Source organism: Podarcis pityusensis (assembly GCF_964106645.2).
Source record: "Podarcis pityusensis genome assembly, chromosome: 16".
NCBI lineage: Eukaryota > Metazoa > Chordata > Lepidosauria > Squamata > Lacertidae > Podarcis > Podarcis pityusensis.
In genome coordinates, this window is record NC_138041.1 from 19,446,632 (window position 1) to 19,467,187 (window position 20,556).

Below are 20,556 nucleotides of genomic sequence, written 5' to 3' on the forward strand. Positions count from 1 at the left end.
GTTGGAAGGACTGCATTGCAAAATCTGGATATGTGCCAATTCCGCGGGATGACTGTGTTTTGGTTCTCGTATTGTTGCGGAAAGCGGGGATTGGTTAAATGCAGAGTTAAATGCAAACTAAATCAGGTTTCTCCCCCATCCCTAGCTCACAGACTCCATGTTGGGGGCCCCTGTGTGCAGCCCACAATCCTGCATGGAGTCTGGGACACTTTACCCCCCCCCCAGACCACACTTGGGAATGCTGGGCTTTCATTCATCCTCCTCCACATCCTTCCATGTCACATTGAAAGGTGGATTATCATACCAGGGCTATTTCTATCCTATTAAACTCAAACCCAAAGCCATTTTCATTTCATTGGCTTTCATTAATTCCCTCCCCCCATCCGCTGCCTAATGAGCAGATACGAGTTCCTATCTACGCCAACGCGGCCCATGTTTCTTAATAGAGCTTGGCCAGAATCTCTCTCTCTCTCTCTTTTTCTCTCCCTATCTCCTCCCCCTCTTCAGTCAAACTTTCCCAAGCAATGTATATTCTAAGGCTCCAAGACTTCTCTAAATTTTTTTGCTACATGGGGTGTATGTCTGGCAGTTAATGCTTGTTAAATGATAAAATACTGTTGCCCAGTGCTATTTGTCTAGAAAAAGAGGTGCCGGAACTCACCAGGAACGCCTCCCTTATTCTCTTATAATGGCAATGGTGCCCACCTGAGAGGTGCTGGAACCAAGTTCCAGTGAGTTCTGGCTGAAACACCCCCCCTGCTGTTTCCCAGCCACAAGAGAGAGCATGCCAGATCTTTCCTTGCTCTTGGTTGTGTCCAATGTTAGTCAGTTGCAGTTATCTGCAATGGCTAACTTGGGTTCATTTATTTCACTGAATCTACTTGGATCAGAACTTGGTTGGATGCAGCCCTCTGTTGTTGAGGTGCCTCACTCCGAGAGCTGATTTTGCCACTGAGCCAAAATAGGGGGCAGAGTGCCTGCTTTGCCTTAAAAAGGTCCTAGCTTCAGCCCTGATATCTCCAGTTAAAGGAGTGGTGGGGAGCCTGTGGCCATCCTGGTCTTTGTTGGACTACAACTCCCATGCAAGCCCCTGCAAGCATGGCCAATGCTCAGGGATGATGGGAATTGTAGCCCAGCAACATTGGTAGGACATCAGGCACCCCACCACTGGGTCAAAAGTACTCAATAAGCAGCCTGAGTTGGGGGGAATCTCTTTCATCCATGCGGTTGCCTCTGCCCACACTCAGTATCTGAAACCCCCCTGATCCCATTTCCCCCCCCCCCCCGCTTTCTAGACTTATTCCTGGTCCCAGATTGCCAGGTAAGAAGGGATGTAGGTGTAACTACGCACCCTCTCACCATCTCTCATGAACAGTAGTTCCTGATGGTTCTTGGACCTGTTAGGGTGGAAGGCATGGAACCCAGCAGTAGGTGGCGCCAGAGCCAACTTGTTCTGGTTTTGCCTTCATCCTTCTCCCTGCTATGTTCTGCTGCAACTACGGAGGAGGAAGCTAACAACCAGGACCACTCCCTAGGTTAGCAGTAAGGCAGGTAGGGACATGTGGACTGGTTGCTAGTGGACAGACATAATGGACCAGCTTCTGCCCCCATGTGCTTTCGCCCGTTAGCACTAATAGACTATTGTGGGTTGCGAACCTTACATCTGCCTTGTCCCGGTGCATAATTCTAGCCACACCAGTATATTCAACAAGGAACCGAGAGTCTGATAGGAGCAGAATATTTGGTGGAAGACCCACAGCTACCGCCCCCTGTTGCATTTGTCTTGACTTAAAAAAGCTCCTTGCAAACTTTCTGGGAACAGGGCAAAGGTGTGGAACCACCCTGACATAAGGACAGGTTGGCAGTTTAAAAAACCTGCGAGCCAGTAGGGGGTGCTAGCTACCCATCTAGCATGCAGAGAAACCTGAAGACAACTCAAGGCTGCCTACAGGAGGAAGCCTCTTGTTTCAAAGAAAATGGCATTCTCAGATAGATGGAGGTCAAGCTGGGATAGGGAGTTCCAAGGAAGAGAAGCTTTCGCTTTCTAGGGCTCCATTCACATGACACTTTATTCCATTTCCCTGACATTTCGTAAATGTCAATTTTTGTATAGCAGTTGAGCCTCCACGCAATGTAAATGACACTTCCAAAAACATTTGGAACATTGCACATACTCAGGGCTCGTTTCTTTGTTATTTGCTTCCAGAAAAAAAATCCATTTGCAGCCTCCTATATCCAGAAAATTGTGGGAATAAAGTGACAAGATCTGGGACAGCAGACCAGCATACAGTTCTTTCTTGCCTTTTCCACGGGGGAATCACAGGGGAACAGAAGCAGGCATTTGCAGAAAGCATGGGGGAGTAGCAGTGTGGTCCAACATTGTTTGTTGTTGTGCCAAATGCTTGCAATTCAGCAGCCTGCCAGTATAATGGTCAAGAAAGCCACTGTTTCATAGTGCAACAGGTACTGTAGTAAGAAAGCAACACCAGAAAATGAGATAGAAGCGTTAGCATTATAATCAGGAAAACTAACACAATATTCGTCATGTCTGAATGTACCCTAGGCCTTAAGGCATGCATCAGATCCCCAGACAGAGACCCAAGCATATTTTTAAAATACAATGGTACCTCGGGTTACATACGCTTCAGGTTACATACGCTTCAGGTTACATACTCCGCTAACCCAGAAATAGTACCTCGGGTTAAGAACTTTGCTTCAGGATGAGAACAGAAATCGTGCTCCAGTGGCGCAGCGGCAGCAGGAGGCCCCATTAGCTAAAATGGTGCTTCAGGTTAAGAACAGTTTCAGGTTAAGAACAGACCTCCGGAACGAATTAAGTACTTAACCCGAGGTACCACTGTATGCAAATTCTCAAACAGTATTTTTTAAAAAAGCAAAACATCTTAATGCAAACCTACTTAGTCCACACTTTCAGAAACAATAAGTGAACAGAGACACAGCTGTCCTTTGAAATTCACACATCTCTGGGTTCCACAATGGAATTCCCAAACCAAAACAGGTGTAAATAATGGCATAGAATCATAGAATTGTAGGACGGTCATCTCTAGTCTGACCCTCTGCAATGCAGGGATCCCAGCTGAAGAATCCCTGGCATACAGCCATCCAACCTCTGTTGGGGAGAGAGAGAGAGAGAGAGAGAGAGAGAGAGAGAGAGAGAGAGAGTCCACCACCTTCTGAGGTAGTCCTTTCCACTGTCAAACAGCTCTTCCCCTTGGAAAGTTGTTCCTAATGTTTGGTGGGAATCTCCTTTCTTGTCATCTGAATCCATTGGTTCTGGTGTTACCCTCTGGAGCAGTGGAAAACAAGCTTGCTTCATCTTCCATGTGACAGCTGCTCAGATATTTGAAGGCATCTTCTTGAACAGCAGTAGACATTACGAAAGGCAGTTATGGTGTCTGGGGAAGATTTGTCATATAAAGTAAATCCAGTTTCTTAAAAGGGCAAACAAATCAGGATGCATGCTCAGCAACGGGTCATCTGGAGGCGACCAGTCTTGAAGGCGTTTACAAACTCTTTGCGCCGTTTCCAATAGCATCCCAGAGAAACGGCGTAAAGAGTTTTGTAAACGCCTTCAAGACTTTTAAGAAGCTGGATTTACTTTATATGACAAATCTTCCCCAGATATTTGAAGGCAGCTATTATCACCTCTGTCTTCTCATCTCCTGTTGGCTAAACATACCCAACATCCTCAACACGTTCCACCTTGTCAATATCCTTCTTAAACTATGGTGCCCAGAACTGCACACAGTACCCCAGGTGGGGTCTGACCCAAGGTATACAATAGTGGAACGCATGCAAATGTCAGTGAAAAGCAACATGCACAAATACCTTAGGGAAATTGCTTGCCCAAAGGTGTATATTGTGAGGAACGATGCAAAGGTTGATGAATTTCCATAAGGACTTTTAAAAAAAAACTGATGTGGAAATATAGGGAGCTAAAAGTTGGGCAAATGATTGTGCTGGAAAATGAAATTGGACTAAAAACTGGTTGGGCATGAAAAAACTGAGACAAACTGAACCTGAAAGATTTGTGCATCCTTTGCACTAAGGAAGCCTAGATGTTCCTACAGCAGGGAGATAGGTACCTGCCACCAATTACTCTTTTTCATGTTGATGCAAGGCACCTTGTAGCTTTTTTGATGGAAAAGCTGAGCGAGTGATACAAATCCCGTAGGTCAAACCAAAAACATAAATAACATCAGCGCCCAGGCAGATAGATTCCTTCTCCAGCGAAGGCTGGCTGAGTGCGGCGGTTTTAATGAGCGCGGAGACCAGCACTTTGTGGAGACAGCAAGGTGAACGACAGCTTGCCCTGCCTCCTACACCTTTCTCGCTTCTAGACCATTAGCGCCAGGCCTGTAAGCAAGTTGTGGGAGGGTGTCAGGGAATAACAGGGGGGGTTTGGTGAGCAGTGAAAGCTGTTTGCATCTGGGCAGTGGGTGCTTTTTCTATTCTTTTCTTGAACGATGAGGTTTCAGCTCATCAAACTCAAAGAAATCCCTACGGTTACAATTCGCGTTGCCTTGATCTCCTCAGCAAGACGAGCACTTTTGCAGTAAGCTGCTAGTGTTTTATCCTTGTTCTTCTTTAACCAGTTGATGGATCAGAGGGCCGAGAGGTACTGCAAGTGTTCAGTGATCTCGTAGTTCAAAGCTGCACAGATGGGCTTCAAACGGTGTGTGTGGGGAAGGGATTATTGTGGAATCAAACCTTTTACAGATGTCAATATGCACCAAACCAACATGAAATTCCTGGACTGATGCATGGTTTGGAGGAGGGCTGTTTGTCAGATTTTAATTTTGTTTTGTGCTACCCTGAACGTCACAGCACTTGGCTTACATATATGCATTTCTTCCTATATACATAGAAAGGCAAGGTGTCGTCACGCTCTGCAGTTCACCTGGCTGCTCATTGGCGGCCATGGCAATTGCAACAGGAGGTACAGCAGACAGGAAAGAGGGGGTAGGGTGGCGAGGCGATTCACATAACAGTCTAGCAAGCCATTCTATGAAGTGGCTTTTTAAAGGGAGTGGAGAGGGAGGAGCTTGGAGTGAGCTGTGATGGGACAGCCAAGGGTGGAGTAAGTTGTGTAAAGGGAGGGGGCTGGTCAAGGGTGATGGAACATTGCTTGGCGACAGCCCCTAGTATTTAAAGAAGTTTTGAAATGTGTGTTTTAGGGGAATATGTGTTCACAAATACATATTTAAAAGCGAGTTTTAGTGCAGTCTAGTATAAGAACATAAGAAGAGCCTGCTGGATCAGGCCAATGGCCCTGCTAATCCTGCATCCTGTTCTCACAATGGCCAGCTAGAAGCCTGTGGGAAACTCTTAAACGAGACCTGAGCACAACAGCCCTCTCCCCTCCTGTGGTTTCCAGGAACTGGTATTCAGAAGCATTGCTGCCTCTGACTGCGGAGGCATAGCCATCATGGTGAGCGGTCTATGCTTTCAAGTGCATCAGAGGAATTATGTGGTGGGTGGGTAGGAATACCCCCTTAGAGAAGGCAAGAGGAGGAGTGTCTTCTTTTCAAAGAAATCCAAAAGGTCAAGAAGTGTAAGAGTTGGCATGTCCCAGTATTATGGAGAAACACGAAGGAGTGCAGAATCCAGTCAAACCATGAAGGATGCATTTGGTGGGAATATGACTCAGGGCTGTCTTTAGCAGATGCGACGCCAGGGTGCAAATATCCACCCAGCGCCCCCAAATTTCCACGGATAGTGGGTGGGGGGCCTGAAGCTGTGCACTGCCAGTCATGCCCCCCCCCAACTCTCACCCATGCCGCTGCGGGAGAGAAATCCCCATGAAGGCTTGGGAAGGAAGCTGCATACCCACCAGCCATATAGTTGACGGGGCGCAGCTGGCGAGTGTGCAGGGAAAGGGGAGGCTGCAGGCAAAGCCATGCAGCTCCCCCACTCACTGGGGCGCCCCTGAGAGGCCGGTGCCCTGGCGCAACGCACCACTAAGCCCTATGGGAAAGACGGCTCTGATCTGACTCACTCCTCCTTTCAACCACTGTTGATGAATATATCCCAAAGGGGTCGGGGTGTTAGGCCCCATCTTCACTATGCATTTAAAGCACTATCGCACCCCTTTAAACAGTAATGGTTTTCCCCAAAAATCATGGGAAGTGTAGTTTGTTATGGGTGATGAGCATGGGGGGGGGGGCTATTCTCCCTCCCAGAGCTACAATTCAAAGAGTGGTTTAACCACCAGTCCCTCTTCCCAGGAACTCTGTGGACTGTAGTACTGTGAGGGAAATAGAGGCCACCTAACAACTCTCAGCACCTTTAACAGTTCCCAGGATTCCTTGGGGGAAGCCATGACTGTTTAAAATGGTATGATCCTGCTAAATGTGTATATTGCAGATGGGCCCTTAGTTTGTTCCAGCAAAAGCAAACAGAACTGATATACGACCTGCATTTTGATCATGTCACAAAATAAGACCCTTCTGGGCCACAGGACACAGAGAAATAGAGTATATGGCAGGATATGTGCTACCAGGAAATCCATTAATTGTCCTACTGGAGTATGTAAAAGAAGATGTTCTGTTAGAGGACATGGAGATGGTAAAACACTTTCTGACAACATCCCGGAAGGCAATTATGCCTTAAGTGCAGGGATAAAGCCTGGGCCAGATTATGAAAATAGGGACAGTGTCCAAATGATAAAATTAAGTAAGAGGGTGAGGGAATGGAGAGATATTGATGATCAGGCTACTGAAAAATGGGCCTCATTTGCTGTGTGGGTGTCATAAAACTCAGGAAAAATGCTGAACCGAACATTTTATTGGGTGCATTGTAAAACATGAGGTTTCCATTGCCATAAAAAGATGAGAGGTGCTTGTAAGGGTGTTTGCAAATTGCCTTGTAAAAGGATATCCTGCTTTTTCTTGTGTTTGTTACACTATTGGTTGCTTAATTTTATTATATTATTTGCTACCTCTCAGTAAAACAGCGACAGCGGAGTCCCTGCCACAGACAACTTACGCAAAAGAGCAAGTTAGTGTAAAGGAGGATGGAAGGAGACAAAACCAAAATGAGTTGGCTCTGCCTTTCATTGCCTCTGGCGCCACCTGCTGTTGGGCTCCGTGCCTTCTGCCCTACCAGTCCCAGAGAGCGCCTGCCACCACTGGGTTGCCTTACCTTCCATGAAGCTGTGTAACGAAGGCCACTTTCACACCATATGTTTAAAGCACTACAATGCCATTTTACACCGACATAGCTTCCCCCAAAGAATTCTCGGAGTTGATAGTCTGCAACAGGTACTGAGAGTTGCTAGGAGGCATCTAGTTCCATTGCAGAGCAGCCAGTTCCATAGTTCCCTGGGAAGAGGGATTGCTCGTGAAACCATTCTGGGAATTGTAGTTCTGGGAGGGATCTCGGGAATTACCTAACAGCTCTCAGCCTCCTTAACAGACCACAGTTCCCAACATCCTTTGGGAGAGGAAGCTATTACCGTTTAAAGTAGTATCACAAAACTTTACATGTATGGTGTGAATGTGGCCAAAAGTCAATAAAGAAGAAAAATAAAATACAGTCAACTCAAGCTGGTGTGAGAGAGAGATTCAGATTGCTCTTGACAGAACTCTGATTTGTAGAAGGCTTTCCACTCCTCTTCCTGCTGCTGTCACTCAATTCATTTCAACTCTGCCCTGTCTTTTCCCACGATACCCTTTCAATGCCTTTTCTGTCTCTCGGCTTCTTTTGCAGGGAATGGGCTATCTCCATGCCAAAGGCATCCTCCACAAGGACCTCAAGTCTAAAAATGTTTTCTATGACAACGGGAAGGTAGTGATCACAGACTTCGGCCTCTTCAGCATCTCAGGGGTTCTGCAAGCAGGCAGGTAGGTGACTGGCTCTGTGGACCCATCGCTCTGCCTCTTAAATGTTCTCTTTTACCGGTAACAAACTGTTCGTTTTCAGGACAGAACTGGACAGGGTGCAAGAGTTGTGAGAACACGCAACAACTGATAAGCAGCATCAGGCAATGAAGTGGCAGAGCCAAAAGGGGGGAGGGTTTTTTGGCACAGGATGCGTCCCTCTGGGCTTCTCTGGCCCTAAGGAATCTCCCAAGCCACACCTTTCTCAGGTGACATCTCTCACCGCCCCAGGTTCACACTCTCCTTGAGCTTGTTTGTCTGCCTGGGATTGTGCTTTTCACCTCTGTTAATTCTTCTGCCTGAACAGAAGATGGAGAGGGGCATGTGAGCCCTTGCAGGAATTAGCCAAGTGTACAAAGTCGAAATTTGCATTCAGTGCTCCACCCACTTTTGCTTCTGGCCCTGCCCACTACTGGCAAGTGGCCCCCACGAGATTGCCCAAAGGGAATGTGGCCCTCAGGCAGAATAAGTCTCTGCTCTCCTGTTCTAAATGCTCGTCCCTCCCCAGAAACTCCTGCAATCTGTTCTGAGATTTCCAGGTGAAGCTTTGCCTGCTGGCGACTCCTGATTTAGATGCAACTTACTGCGCTCTCAGCTATTGTGAAGTTTTTCCTTGCTGTTAATTTTTGCTCTATTGCAAAGCCGCCTGTGAGATAAATTGCATATTTTAATCTGTCTGTAATTATGGGGTGTCAGACGTGCCGGATTAGAGGAGGAGATAATGGGTTGCCCATGTCTCTCCCTCCTTCTGCAGCGGTGTAATGGTGTATTCGTTGTCAGATTGAAGTGGTAAACTGTGCTGTGGGTGGGTTTAACTTACGTATTCCCCTCAAGATGCTTGTCTATTTATACTCTCCCCCCCCTTTCCCCCCATCTCGGTCTATTTCTTGGACTTTGCCTTTTTGTATTCTGCCAATTTGATATCGGAGGAAATTGAAGGTTTTCCTGCGATCCACCTGCACTATGCATTTAAAGCTGCATCCTGCCACCTTAAATAGTCAGGGCTCCCCCAAAGAAGCATGGGAAGTGTAGTCTGTTAAGGGTGATGAGAGTTTTTAGGTGGCCTCTATTCCCCTCCCAGAGTAATCATTCGCAGAGTGATTTAACCAACAATCCCTCTTCTCAGGGAACTCTGGAAATTGTAGCTCTGGGAGGGGAATAGAGGTTTCCTAGCAGCTCTCACTACTCAGTTCTTTTTTGGGAGTAATTTTTTATTGCATTTATATCCCACTCCAACCCCCTTTTTTGCCAAATTGTTTTTATCGATTTTCCGAATTTTAACAAAGCAACCACAAATTAAAGCAAATCTAATTCAATTTTTCCAAAAATTGGTTGGCCACACTCCACTCTCAACACGTCCATAGTTTCCTCTTGTTGCTGCATTGTTTTCCCAGTTATTTCTAATTCACATTCCGTTCCTTACAATTAGCCTTATATTACAGAAGTAAGTGTTCTGGTTTGCGAACTTTATTCAGAAGCTGAACATGCTCCGTTTTGAGTGTTACGCTTCTGATTTTGAGTGCCACACTTCCATTTTGAGTGTTATGCTGAGATCTGTCTGTTTTTGCTATTTATTTTACGTTTTTGTTTTTGCGGCTTCTTTTGTTTTTGTTTTTGTGACTGTGTGGAACCCAGTTCAGCTTCTGATTGATTGATTGTGTGACTACAGTACATTGTTTCTTGCTTTCATTTTATGGATCAATGGTCTCGTTAGATAGTAAAATTCATGATAAATTGCTGTTTTAGGGGTTGTTTTCAAAAGTCTGGAACGGATTAATCCATTTTGCATTACTTTCTATGGGAAAGCATGCCTTGGTTTTGGAACTCTTTGGTTTTGGAACGGATTAAGTTTGAGAACCAAGGTACCACTGTACTGAAAATGAGACACCGAGAAACTGAAAGAAGCCACAGTTGACTGATCAGCCTCTGCCGACTCCCCACTGCTCTGCACCAACCTAAGCCCCACCCCCCAGCTTAGCCTGGATTGTGACTCAGTGAAGGCGGTTCACAAACATAGGCAAACAGATCTGAAAACATCTGTCCCAGGGACAGCTCACCCTACCCCAGTGTGATTCATGCCTAGCGGAGGCTACTGTAGCTGGGAGTCTCTGGTTAGCTGTGGGCTCTCTCTGTTGCTGGAGCCCTTTGTTGAAGTCCTGTTAACGCGCCACTCACAACCACGTCTTCCCATTTATTTGTTGTTACTCTGCGGAGGAAATTGCAGGGTTCCTCTCCCTGAAGAGCAAGAAGCGCTAATTAGTTGTGATGCGCAAGATCCTTCTTCTGAGTGGCTGGAAGGAGAGCTTGAGAACCTTGGAAGATGAGGAGGCATCTTCTATGGTTGGTGACAGCTCCCGGCATCGCCAGGCAGCTGCCTGTGTCCTAAAGCAGGGATGGAGAATTGTCTCCATCCTGAGAGACACATTTCCTTCCATGCAGGCTTCTGGAGGCCATGTGCCACTGGTAGGTGAGGCCAGGAGCAAAAGCGGGGGGGGGGGGGCAAACGTGAGGTTCTTCACACACCTGCTCACGCCCCTCTCTAACCTCCATCCAGGCATTGCCAGAATTCAAGAAGACTTTCCAGCGAGGCAAATACCATCAGTGAGCGTGACAAGTAGGGCTTGCGAGGGATGCGGCCTGGGCAAAGTCCCAAGAACCAGACAGCGAAGCCTGGAGGGCACAAATTGGCCCCTCAGCTTGAAGGCCTCCAGCCCTGCACATCCATGAACACTCTTGTGTGGCCCACTATCCCACGACTCTGCAAGGTTCCTTTAGGAACTGTTAATAACAGGCTGTGAGGCCATTTGATTTTGATTTTGTATATTTCAACCTTAAGAGCAGTTTTCCCCTGGCTTTCCAAATGAACTGCTGAAGAGTAAACGAATAAAGCATTTGGAGTGGAGCTTTCAGCCATATATATAAAATTGGAGGCAGGGGGATACTCTGAAGCAGTGACTCTTGAAATTAGCATAGGGGTTTTTACGAGTCCCCATTTTCATCTGCGGTTTCGTGGGTGTGGTGGATGGAATGTAAGTTACTGGAACAAATTGTTAAGAAGCCAACAGAGCGATCCAAGCTATAGGAGGCTGGCGTCACTTTCTTCAGTGGCTTCAGGTAAGGTGCTGTAATATACCCCTGTTCCAGACTCCGTTCAGGAGAGGGGCTCCTTCTGGCTGAGCCAACCTGAGCCTGGCAGACAGAAAACAAATCTTTAAACCAGAGTTTGACTTATACCACCCTTTTTTGTCAGTGCACATTCTGCTGGGTTTGCCAGGTCACGTGGTTCAGCTGAAAGAGGATTGAAAGAGGTGTACATCTCTCCTCGTCCTCCCCCCCCATCCCCGTCCAGCCATGGCCCTGGAACACCCATTTTTTTGGAGGGGGGACTTACACCAGCTTAACTTTTGCCAGCTAAGCCCTGACTGAGCCAGCCTAGTACTAGCTGGGCAAGGTATTTAATATTTACTTAAGAATACGGAGAAACTAACCAAGGAAATGCTGGGTTGAGGGAGCTACATCGGGGTACCTCTGGCTGAGCCAGGATGAGGGAGTTATGCTGGCGTAGCCCTGGCTCAGTTAAGACCACCTGAGACCCACCTCCTCCATGCTCATCCTGGTGGACCTTGCCTTTGGATTGCCCTGTAAGCCAACAATCAGAACTCATTTGAGGTGCTGGAATTCTTTGCTGGATAACTCCATAACAGGCATAGGAGCCAACTCCCAGGGGCCGAGGTCCATTCGCCCCTCCGATAGAATATTAAAGGAGGCCATGGCCCTCCAATGTTAATGGGCTTTGCCATTCTAATTGCACCATGTCATGTGATTGATTATGCGGGTCGGGGCTTACCTGCCCCCCACCCAACATTTTATTCAGGTTGGCACCCCAGATAACAGGCATTTTTGTGTGGTTTTTCTGGCATTTTTGTGGTTTTTCTGGCATTTTTGTGGTTTTTCTGCCGTTTCTCCACATTGTAGGCATACGACAAGTGTCAGGATTCAAACTCGCAGCAGATCCCAAACTGGTGACCTGAGTGGTATGAGGAGGGACTCCAGCTCTTTACCCAGCTTTGGTCAACAGAACTCCAAAGGAGGTCAACCACTACTGCCAAAGAGGCATCCTTCTCCTGAGGAGCCAGAGAAGGTTGACTCCTGACCCCTACAGAACCTTTGACCCTTTGGGTGTTGTTGGACTCCAGTTCCCTTCTGCCACAGCTAGCATAGCTGATGGCCAAGGGTCATAGGAGTTGCAGTCCAGCAACATCTAGAGAGCTGAAGGTTGGGTAGGGCGGAAGGCAAGGAGCCCAACAGTAGGGGGAGTCAGAGCTAATGACAGGCAGAGCTAACTCGTTTTGTTCCCATCCTCACTACTGAGTTCTGTTGTTGTTGTTGTTTAGTCGTTTAGTTGTGTCCGACTCTTCGTGACCCCATGGACCAGAGCATGCCAGGCACTCCTGTCTTCCACTGCCTCCCGCAGTTTGGTCAAACTCATGCTGGTAGCTTCGAGAACACTATCCAACCATCTCATCCTCTGTCGTCCCCTTCTCCTTGTGCCTTCCATCTTTCCCAACATCAGGGTCTTTTCCAGGGAGTCTTCTCTTCTCATGAGGTGGCCAAAGTATTGGAGCCTCAGCTTCACGATCTGTCCTTCCAGTGAGCACTCAGGGCTGATTTCCTTCAGAATGGATAGGTTTGATCTTCTTGCAGTCCATGGGACTCTCAAGAGTCTCCTCCAGCATCATAATTCAAAAGCATCAATTCTTCGGCGATCAGCCTTCTTTATGGTCCAGCTCTCACAAGGGTGTAAAAGCTGAGACCGAGGAGGAGGTCAAACCTGACAACTCCAAGGAGGAGGAAGCTGTGGATGGTGCAGTTTTGACTGCAGTAGGATCTGTAGTCAGGGAATGGGAATATGAAGATCAGTGGTGGCTGCTGCTGTCCACTGGGACAAGGAGGGTGTAAGGCAGGAGACCAGCAGTAGGTGGAGCCAGAGACAATGGCAGGTGGAGCCAATTCCAGTTTTGTCCCTTGCTTCTTCACTGGTGAGATCTATAAACATGACACTAAGACTATGGAGGAGGAAGCTGACAGACAGTGGCACCCCCTGGGCTGGTTATAAGAAGATAGGCAAGGTGGCGGGGGCTTACTGAGGGTATACGGCAGTTGGTGGGGCACTGCCCCATCTGCTCTAATGGACCAATGTCCTCTGCATGGGAGGTCTGCCTGGCAACAAGGCAATGAAACCACGATGTGATACTGAGCATGGAGTATAATATAGCTGCAACAGTGAGAGGGGGAAAGTTGGCACTCTCTTACCTTACACGTTCCGGCACCATCAATTTCCTTTGTGTCCCGCCACCCGCCCAAGTTCTTAAAATGTATCCCGTCTCTTTTTAAATTAATTCCTAAGCCTCGGAGGTCTTGAACAAATCCAATTACAGAAGCACTTTCTCATTGGCTCTTTCAGTTTTTTAAACCAGAAAGCGAGCAGGGTGACCCCAAATATATATATATATTTTCTTCTGTGCTTCGTTGCACCAGTCCGGAACATTGTGTATTACAGAAGAAGGCAGCTTACTGTTTCTTAAAGGTTTTATTTGGCTTTAAAGCAATGCTTACAAGATTAGCGTTATCTTTTTCTGAGAGACCTGCAGATGCATTCTTCATAATCCTAGGGAAAGTTACTTATCTAGTCATTCATTTGCAGTATTTTTCAGTATTTTTAATACTGAAGTTAATACTAATTTAATACTAATTTAATACCAATTTCATACTAATTTCTGTATTTTTCAGTAGTGATACATTTATTTAGTTACTTTAATGATATTAATTTTTAATCAATAAATAAATACATTTAAATACTTTAAATCAGGCTTCCTCAACCTCGGCCCTCCAGATGTTTTGGGACTAGAGTTCCCATCATCCCTGACCACTGGTCCTGCTAGCTAGGGATCATGGGAGTTGTAGGCCAAAAACATCTGGAGGGCCGAGGTTGAGGAAGCCTGATTTCAATGATAGTTGTGGAACCCCAGACTTCTCTGTTTAGCCTCTGGAACTTTCTCAGACCACACCCCCTATCCTCAGGCCACACCCCTTGTTGGTGCTGCTTCGCAGCCTCCAGGAGTGCTTATTACTTAGCCAGAATATGTACTTATTTATTTTATTCCGGCATATGTAGGATATAAACAGAAACAAGAACAATGAATGTAACATACCCTCCAACATGTCTCTAATGAAAATAGGGATGTCCCATTCCATAATGATTATTTTACTATTTATACCCCACATATTTTATTGGGTTGCCCCAGCCACTCTGGGCAGCTTCCAATATATATAAAAATGTAATAAAACATTAAACATAAAAAATAAATAAATCTCCCTATACAGAATTGCCTTCAGGTGTCTTGGGGGTCAGATAACTTTATACCCTCCAACATTTCTCCAATAAAAATAGGGACGTCCTAAGGAAAAGCGGGACATTCTGGGATCAAATCAGAAACCAGGATGGCTTCTCTAAATCAGGGATGTCTCTGGAAAATAGGGACACTTGGAGGATCAGACGTAAAACTATAACAATGGCAGACATGTCAAAAGGGGTAAAGAGGTGCGTCTTCAGCATTCACCAAAAGCTGTACAATGAAGGTGCCAGACGCACCTCTGGGGAGGGAGTTCCACTGCTTTGGAGCCAACACAGAAAAGGCCCTGTTCTGGGCCACAACCCCTTCAGCCTCTGTTGGTAATGGAACAACTGAGAGGACCCCCTCTGCTGATCTTAGCAGCCAGGAAGGTCTGTGGACAAGGAGGCAGACTTTTGGGTATGAGAAGCTGAGAGGAACTGTAATAGACAGATTCACCAACCTGCTACTTGTAACACCCATCCTTACCTGGAAACAAAGAAACATGACAATCTCCAGAGCAATATGCCATTGCATTATGTTATAATCGTAACATAAACTGCTGTGTGAGGTCATTTGGAAAAATGGCATATATACACTGTGAATAATTAAATTCATAAATGGTAAAATGGTAAGATAAATTGAAATGTGTGGAAATGCCAAGACCAGCAACAGGCTCCCTGACTGGATGTTTCTCTCTGTCTCTCTCTGCAGGAGAGAAAACAAACTGCGGATCCAGAACGGCTGGTTATGCCATTTAGCCCCGGAGATCATCCACCAGCTCTCACCTGACACAGAAGAAGACAAGCTTCCTTTCTCCAAGCACTCAGATGTCTTTGCCCTTGGGTAGGTGCCTTTTTTGCATGGGGGGGGGGGAGTTGGGGGGTGGCAACAGAATGCAGTGGGTCAATGTGTTTGCTTTCTGGTACCAGGTTCATGCGCCCACCAAAGAGATGAGCAAACTTGGGTCCCATCTGCACTGTACATTTAAAGCAGTTATCATCCCACTTTGAACAGGCGTGGCTTCCTCCAAAGAAACCTGGGAGCTGTAGTTTGCGAAGGGTGCTGAGAGTTGTTAGGAGGCCCCTGTTCCCTTCACAGAGCTACAATTCTCAGGGTTCCCTGGGAAAAGGGACTGGTTGTTAAACCACTCTGGGAATAATAGATGGTCCCTTAACAGCTCTTAGACTCTTAGCTGACTCTTCTCTTGCCCTTGGGGTGTTCACCCGCCAGTGTGGTGTAGTGGTTAAGAGCAGTGGACTGGTAATGTGGTGAACCGGGTTTGATTCCCCGCTCCTCCACATGCAGCTGCTGGGTGACCTTGGGCTAGTCACACTTCTCTGAAGTCCCTAGCCTCACAAACCTCACAGAGTGTTTGTTGTGGGGGAGGAAGGGAAGGGAGAATGTTAGCCATTTTGAGACTCCTTAGGGTAGTGATAAAGCGGGATATCAAATCCAAACTCTTCTTCTTCCTCCACCTTTGCACTGTCCTGAGATGTTTTTGGCTAGCTGGAATGTGTCCTAGATCTCTGATCTAGATCTTGCTTGCGTGCATGGAGGATAGAGAGGGGTGGGACTAGCCCATGGTATTACACATATGCCTACAAATGCACATACTTGTGAAAATGATGTGTGGAAGTTCCTTATAATAGGTAAAATTGCTTGGAAACCATTCCTCAATACTTCATGTGTTTGTTAGGGGAAATTCACATGAAACTGCTGGTGAATTTTCATGAGGCACTAAAAACAGATAAAAGTGAATCGCAGGTTGCTGAAGAAATGTGGAGAACTGAATTTCGACAGTAGAACAGACTCCGTAGGGAAGTGGTGGACTCTGTAAGCAGAGGTTGGGTGGCCGTCGGTCAGGCATGCTTTAATTAAAAATGCCTGCATTGCAGGGGGTTGGACTAGATGATCCTTGGGACCCCTTCCAACTTTACAGTTCTATGATTCTATTATTCCATCCCTGTTGCAAATAAACTGGCAACGTTAGCATGCATCCCCAGATGTTGGGGCAAGACAAGTAGGGGGTGGGATAGTTGAGTCTTGTGCATGGATAGACGCTTCTTGGGTGAATGTCCTGAACAGAAAAAGTTTAGGAGCTACAGTGCAAAACTGTGGGCATTGTGTCTCCCCCAATGTACTTTTCATTTGTGTGATTAATTGCCCTGCTCTGTAGCAGAGGGAGGTGGAGACATCCTTTTTGTAAGCAGTCCCATTGCCCTCTGATGATATCTTTGTTCAGGCACAGAGAAGACTATAGTTTTTTATTTGATGGATTAATTTTCCCCTACTCCACTGTGATAGACACCTTAAAGAGCGCAGCATTGAAGCGATTAGCTTATACTGAGTTCTTATCTGATAGCGCAGTTTCATCCAAAAAATACAGCAATTAAACCCAGTATATGCTTTCAGTATAACTTTAACCAAAAATACAGCGGGGGAAAGTAATTATAGGATTTTTTTTTTAATCAGACTAAGCTCCTAGCAAACTTTTTCAATTTGAAAGTTTGCATAGAAAAAACACCAGGCTTTTTTTTTTTTTTTTTTTTTAAACCACAAAGTAACAGGCGCTTGGTTCAAAATGGCTGCTATTTTTCAGCGAACTTTGTATGATTCCACAAAGGGCGAACCACAGGGGTTGTCAAGCCTTTGGGGGCTTCTGACACAGGTTGCAATCTTAGAAAGCATCATGAGAATCAGTCGCACGAGGGCTGCTGTGAAGGGGAAGGCATGGCAAGTCACAAAATGGCTGCTGTGTGGACATGGCATATAACAGAATGGCTGCCACATCTAAACGAAAAAGTGACAGAACCACAAAATTCCCCCTCACAAGTCCATACCCCTACACCCCAATCTTTATCACAGGAATGAGAATACAGTGGTACTTTGGTTCTCAAACTTAATCCGTTCTGGAAGTCTGTTGCAAAACCAAAGTGTTCCAAAACCAAGGCATGCTTTCCCATAGAAAGTAATGCAAAATGGATTAATCCATTCTAGACTTTCAAAAACAACCCCTAAAACAGCAATTTAACATGAATTTTACTATCTAACGAGACCATTGATCCATAAAATGAAAGCAAGAAACAATGTACAGTGGTGCCCCGCAAGACGAATGCCTCGCAAGACGGAAAACCCGCTAGACGAAAGGGTTTTCCGTTTTTGAGTTGCTTCGCAGGACGAATTTCCCTATGGGCTTGCTTCGCAAGATGAAAATGTCTTGCAAGTCTTGAGATTTTTTTTCGCCCCCCCCTTTTCTAAGCCGCTAAGCCGCTAATAGCCTTTTAGCAGCTAAGCCGCTAAGCCGCTAAGCCTTTAATAGCCGCTAAACCGCTAATAGCGCTAATCCGCTAATCCGCTAATAGGGTTGCTTTGCAAGACGAAAAAACCGCTAGACGAAGACACTCGCGGAATGGATTAATTTCGTCTTGCGAGGCACCACTGTACTGCAGTCACACAATCAATCAATCACTAACTGAACTGGGTCACAAAAACAACAAAAAGCCGCAAAAACAAAAACACAAAATAAATAGCAAAAACAGACAGACTCTCAAATCAGAACTGTAACACTCAAAACGGAGCACATTCAGCTTCCGAAAAAAGTTTGCAAACAGGAACACTTACTTCTGGGTTTGCTGTGTTTTGGTTCCAAGTTGTTTGAGTAACCAAGGTACCACGGTACAGATCAAGCAGGATGTTGATACAAATCCATGGAAAAGCAGTCATTCAGAAAACAGACAATTTTACCCAACCCACGCTTCAGATGTAGACTGGATATGGAAACTGAAACAAAGTTGTCCCTTGAAATCTGCACTTCTGTGGATTTTTATGCTGCAGTACTCTAGCCAAGTAATGCATAAATTGTTAGTGAAACTTTTGCATACAAAAATGTGGATGCTAGAATAAATGTACAGTAAAATGTGGACAAAGTTTCACGAGGACTTACAGGAAAAAAATAATTCTTGCAAACTGATGTGGCAATGTGGAGAACTGAACTTAAAAGAGGAAACAGAAATGGACACATTTGCCCACCCTTGCAAAGGGGATTGAACTTCCTGGTTCAGAACTGTGCCCCCAACAGGAGAGGAAGAACGGAATCAGGATTAAAAGAATTGATGATGTGTCACTGCTTCTAAACATGGAAGCTCAATTCTGCAGCTATTCACTTGTTAAAAGTTCCTCATCAAGTATAAATGATAAGAGCTGCTCCCATTCCATAATGATTATTTCACTATTTATGCCCTGGGGAGAGTCCCGAGGGGCCATATTTGGCCCAAGAGACCTGAAGGTCCCCATCCCTTGACAGGGATGATGGCGCAACCCCACACCTGAGCTCTGGGAGTCTCTGCAGATGTCATAGAGAGGTGTAAGGTTTGTGTGTTACTAACGCTGCTTTCTCTCCCAACAGCACCATCTGGTATGAACTGCATGCTCGGGAATGGCCATTCAAGACGCAGCCTGCTGAGGCCATAATTTGGCAAGTTGGCCGAGGGATGAAGCCGAATCTCAGCCAGATTGGCATGGGCAAGGAGATCTCAGTAGGTGTCTTGGGGTTCTTTGAAAGGGGGAGGGAAGGCAGAGAGACTTGGAAAGATGTTGATGTTTGCTCATCTTGGTGACTCACAGATCGGGGGAAGGGAGAGAAATTCAATTCAGTTCTCGTTTAGAGGCGAATCGATCCGTTTTGCACTTTCTGATACAACACGAGGGCAGAAATACGGCCATCTTTCAAGAGTCACACTCACTCGGATTTGGGGATCCCGTGCTCAAACCAGCCAGGCTTTTCAAAAATGCATATTTTAGGGTATAGCATGCATGAAAACAAAGGTATTCATGAAAATTAGTGATAAAGATGATCCCTGTTAAGAAAAACTGATTGCAAAAATGTGTGCACTACTTAAAACTGAATACAAAATATGTGTTCATTAGGGAGAAACTATCACCAAAATGTTGATGGATTTTCACGACTGAGCTTTAACTTTTGTGCAAGGTGCCCCATGGGAGTCAGATTTTCTGGAAAGGAGATTTGAGGAAACCCCGGGGATTGGTAGCCGCTGGGTAGAAGACACCATACTTTACATTTTACATTGTGTTATGAGTTTTGGGGACGGGGAAAGATGGGTGTGTGCAGAGACCTTTCTAACCCCTGGATCCAGCAAGTGTTAAAACTAGCTTCCTGATGAGATGATCACCTGGGTGATGGGCCATTAGGAGAACAAAGGAAGTAGACCTATGTGAGACAGCAAATGGTTGGAGGGACCCTCTCCCTCAACTGGCTGGTAGTTAGAAAAAGGCAAAGGCAAGCATTGAGAGCTGGAAATCATGTGTGCTAGAAGCAAAGCAGCAAGCTGGGTACTGAGAGAGGCAGAACAACGCTTGATTTCTGCTGGAGTCCAAGGCTGCGGCTATGGGAGAAAAAGAGAGAGACCCTTTTGGGGTGGGAATGCTGTGAGCCCCTCCATCGTTGGCTCAGTTTGCATATATGTGTCAATACACCACACGTGGACATGTGACCATGCGCTTTCCTCCTTTGCACATCCTTTCCTTCCCATTGCCTTGCAGGACATCCTTCTCTTTTGCTGGGCCTTTGAGCAAGAGGAACGGCCGACCTTCACCAAGCTGATGGAGATGCTGGAGAAATTGCCAAAGCGGAACCGTCGCCTTTCTCACCCTGGGCACTTCTGGAAGTCAGCAGAGTAAGACCGACATTCTGGGAGCAGAGGAAGCTCCATCATTTGTCTCTTCAATTTGGCATTGTCTACACTGACCGACAGGGAGTCTCTCTGGTGATGCCGGGGATTGAATTTGGCAGCTTCTGCGTGCAAATCAGAGTTACAGGGTTTACATATGCACTATACAGTGGAACCTTGGTTCCTGAACTTAACCCATTTCAGAAGTCCATTCGACTCCCGAAACTGTTCAGCAACGAAGCTGCGGCTTCCGATTGGCTGCAAGAGCTTCCTGCACTCAAACAGAAGCCACCGCGGACGTCCGGCTTCTGAAAAACATTCAAAAACTGGAACACCTACTTCCGGGTTTTTCTGCATCCAGGAGCCAATTTGTTCGTCAACTAAGCCGTTCAAGAACCAAGGTTCCCCTGTACATTTAAAGCACTAGGAGGTGACATTGCAAGAGGTTGGGCTACCCTTTGGTAGATATTACAGCTGTCTCCTGATGGCTAAAGAACAGAAGGGCTGCAGTGATAAACAGATGTGTTTAGGGAGGAAGTTCCATGACTAGAATGAGTACTTTGAGCAGGTTCC

General features: G+C 46.2%; 1 protein-coding gene across 1 annotated transcript in view; it reads left to right on the top strand.

The window, feature by feature from the left end:
- KSR2 (kinase suppressor of ras 2) overlaps nucleotides 1-19,993 on the top strand; it is a gene marked incomplete at its 3' end in the record, with an annotated part of 180,225 nt that extends 160,232 nt beyond the window's left edge. Inside the window, exons 16-19 of the mRNA XM_080986238.1 lie at nucleotides 7,732-7,865; nucleotides 15,008-15,139; nucleotides 18,702-18,831; nucleotides 19,856-19,993. Of these exons, the coding sequence (XP_080842364.1) occupies nucleotides 7,732-7,865; nucleotides 15,008-15,139; nucleotides 18,702-18,831; nucleotides 19,856-19,993 (534 nt within the window). The remainder of the gene's footprint in view (nucleotides 1-7,731; nucleotides 7,866-15,007; nucleotides 15,140-18,701; nucleotides 18,832-19,855) is intronic.
- Between the last annotated feature and the right edge of the window lie 563 nt (nucleotides 19,994-20,556).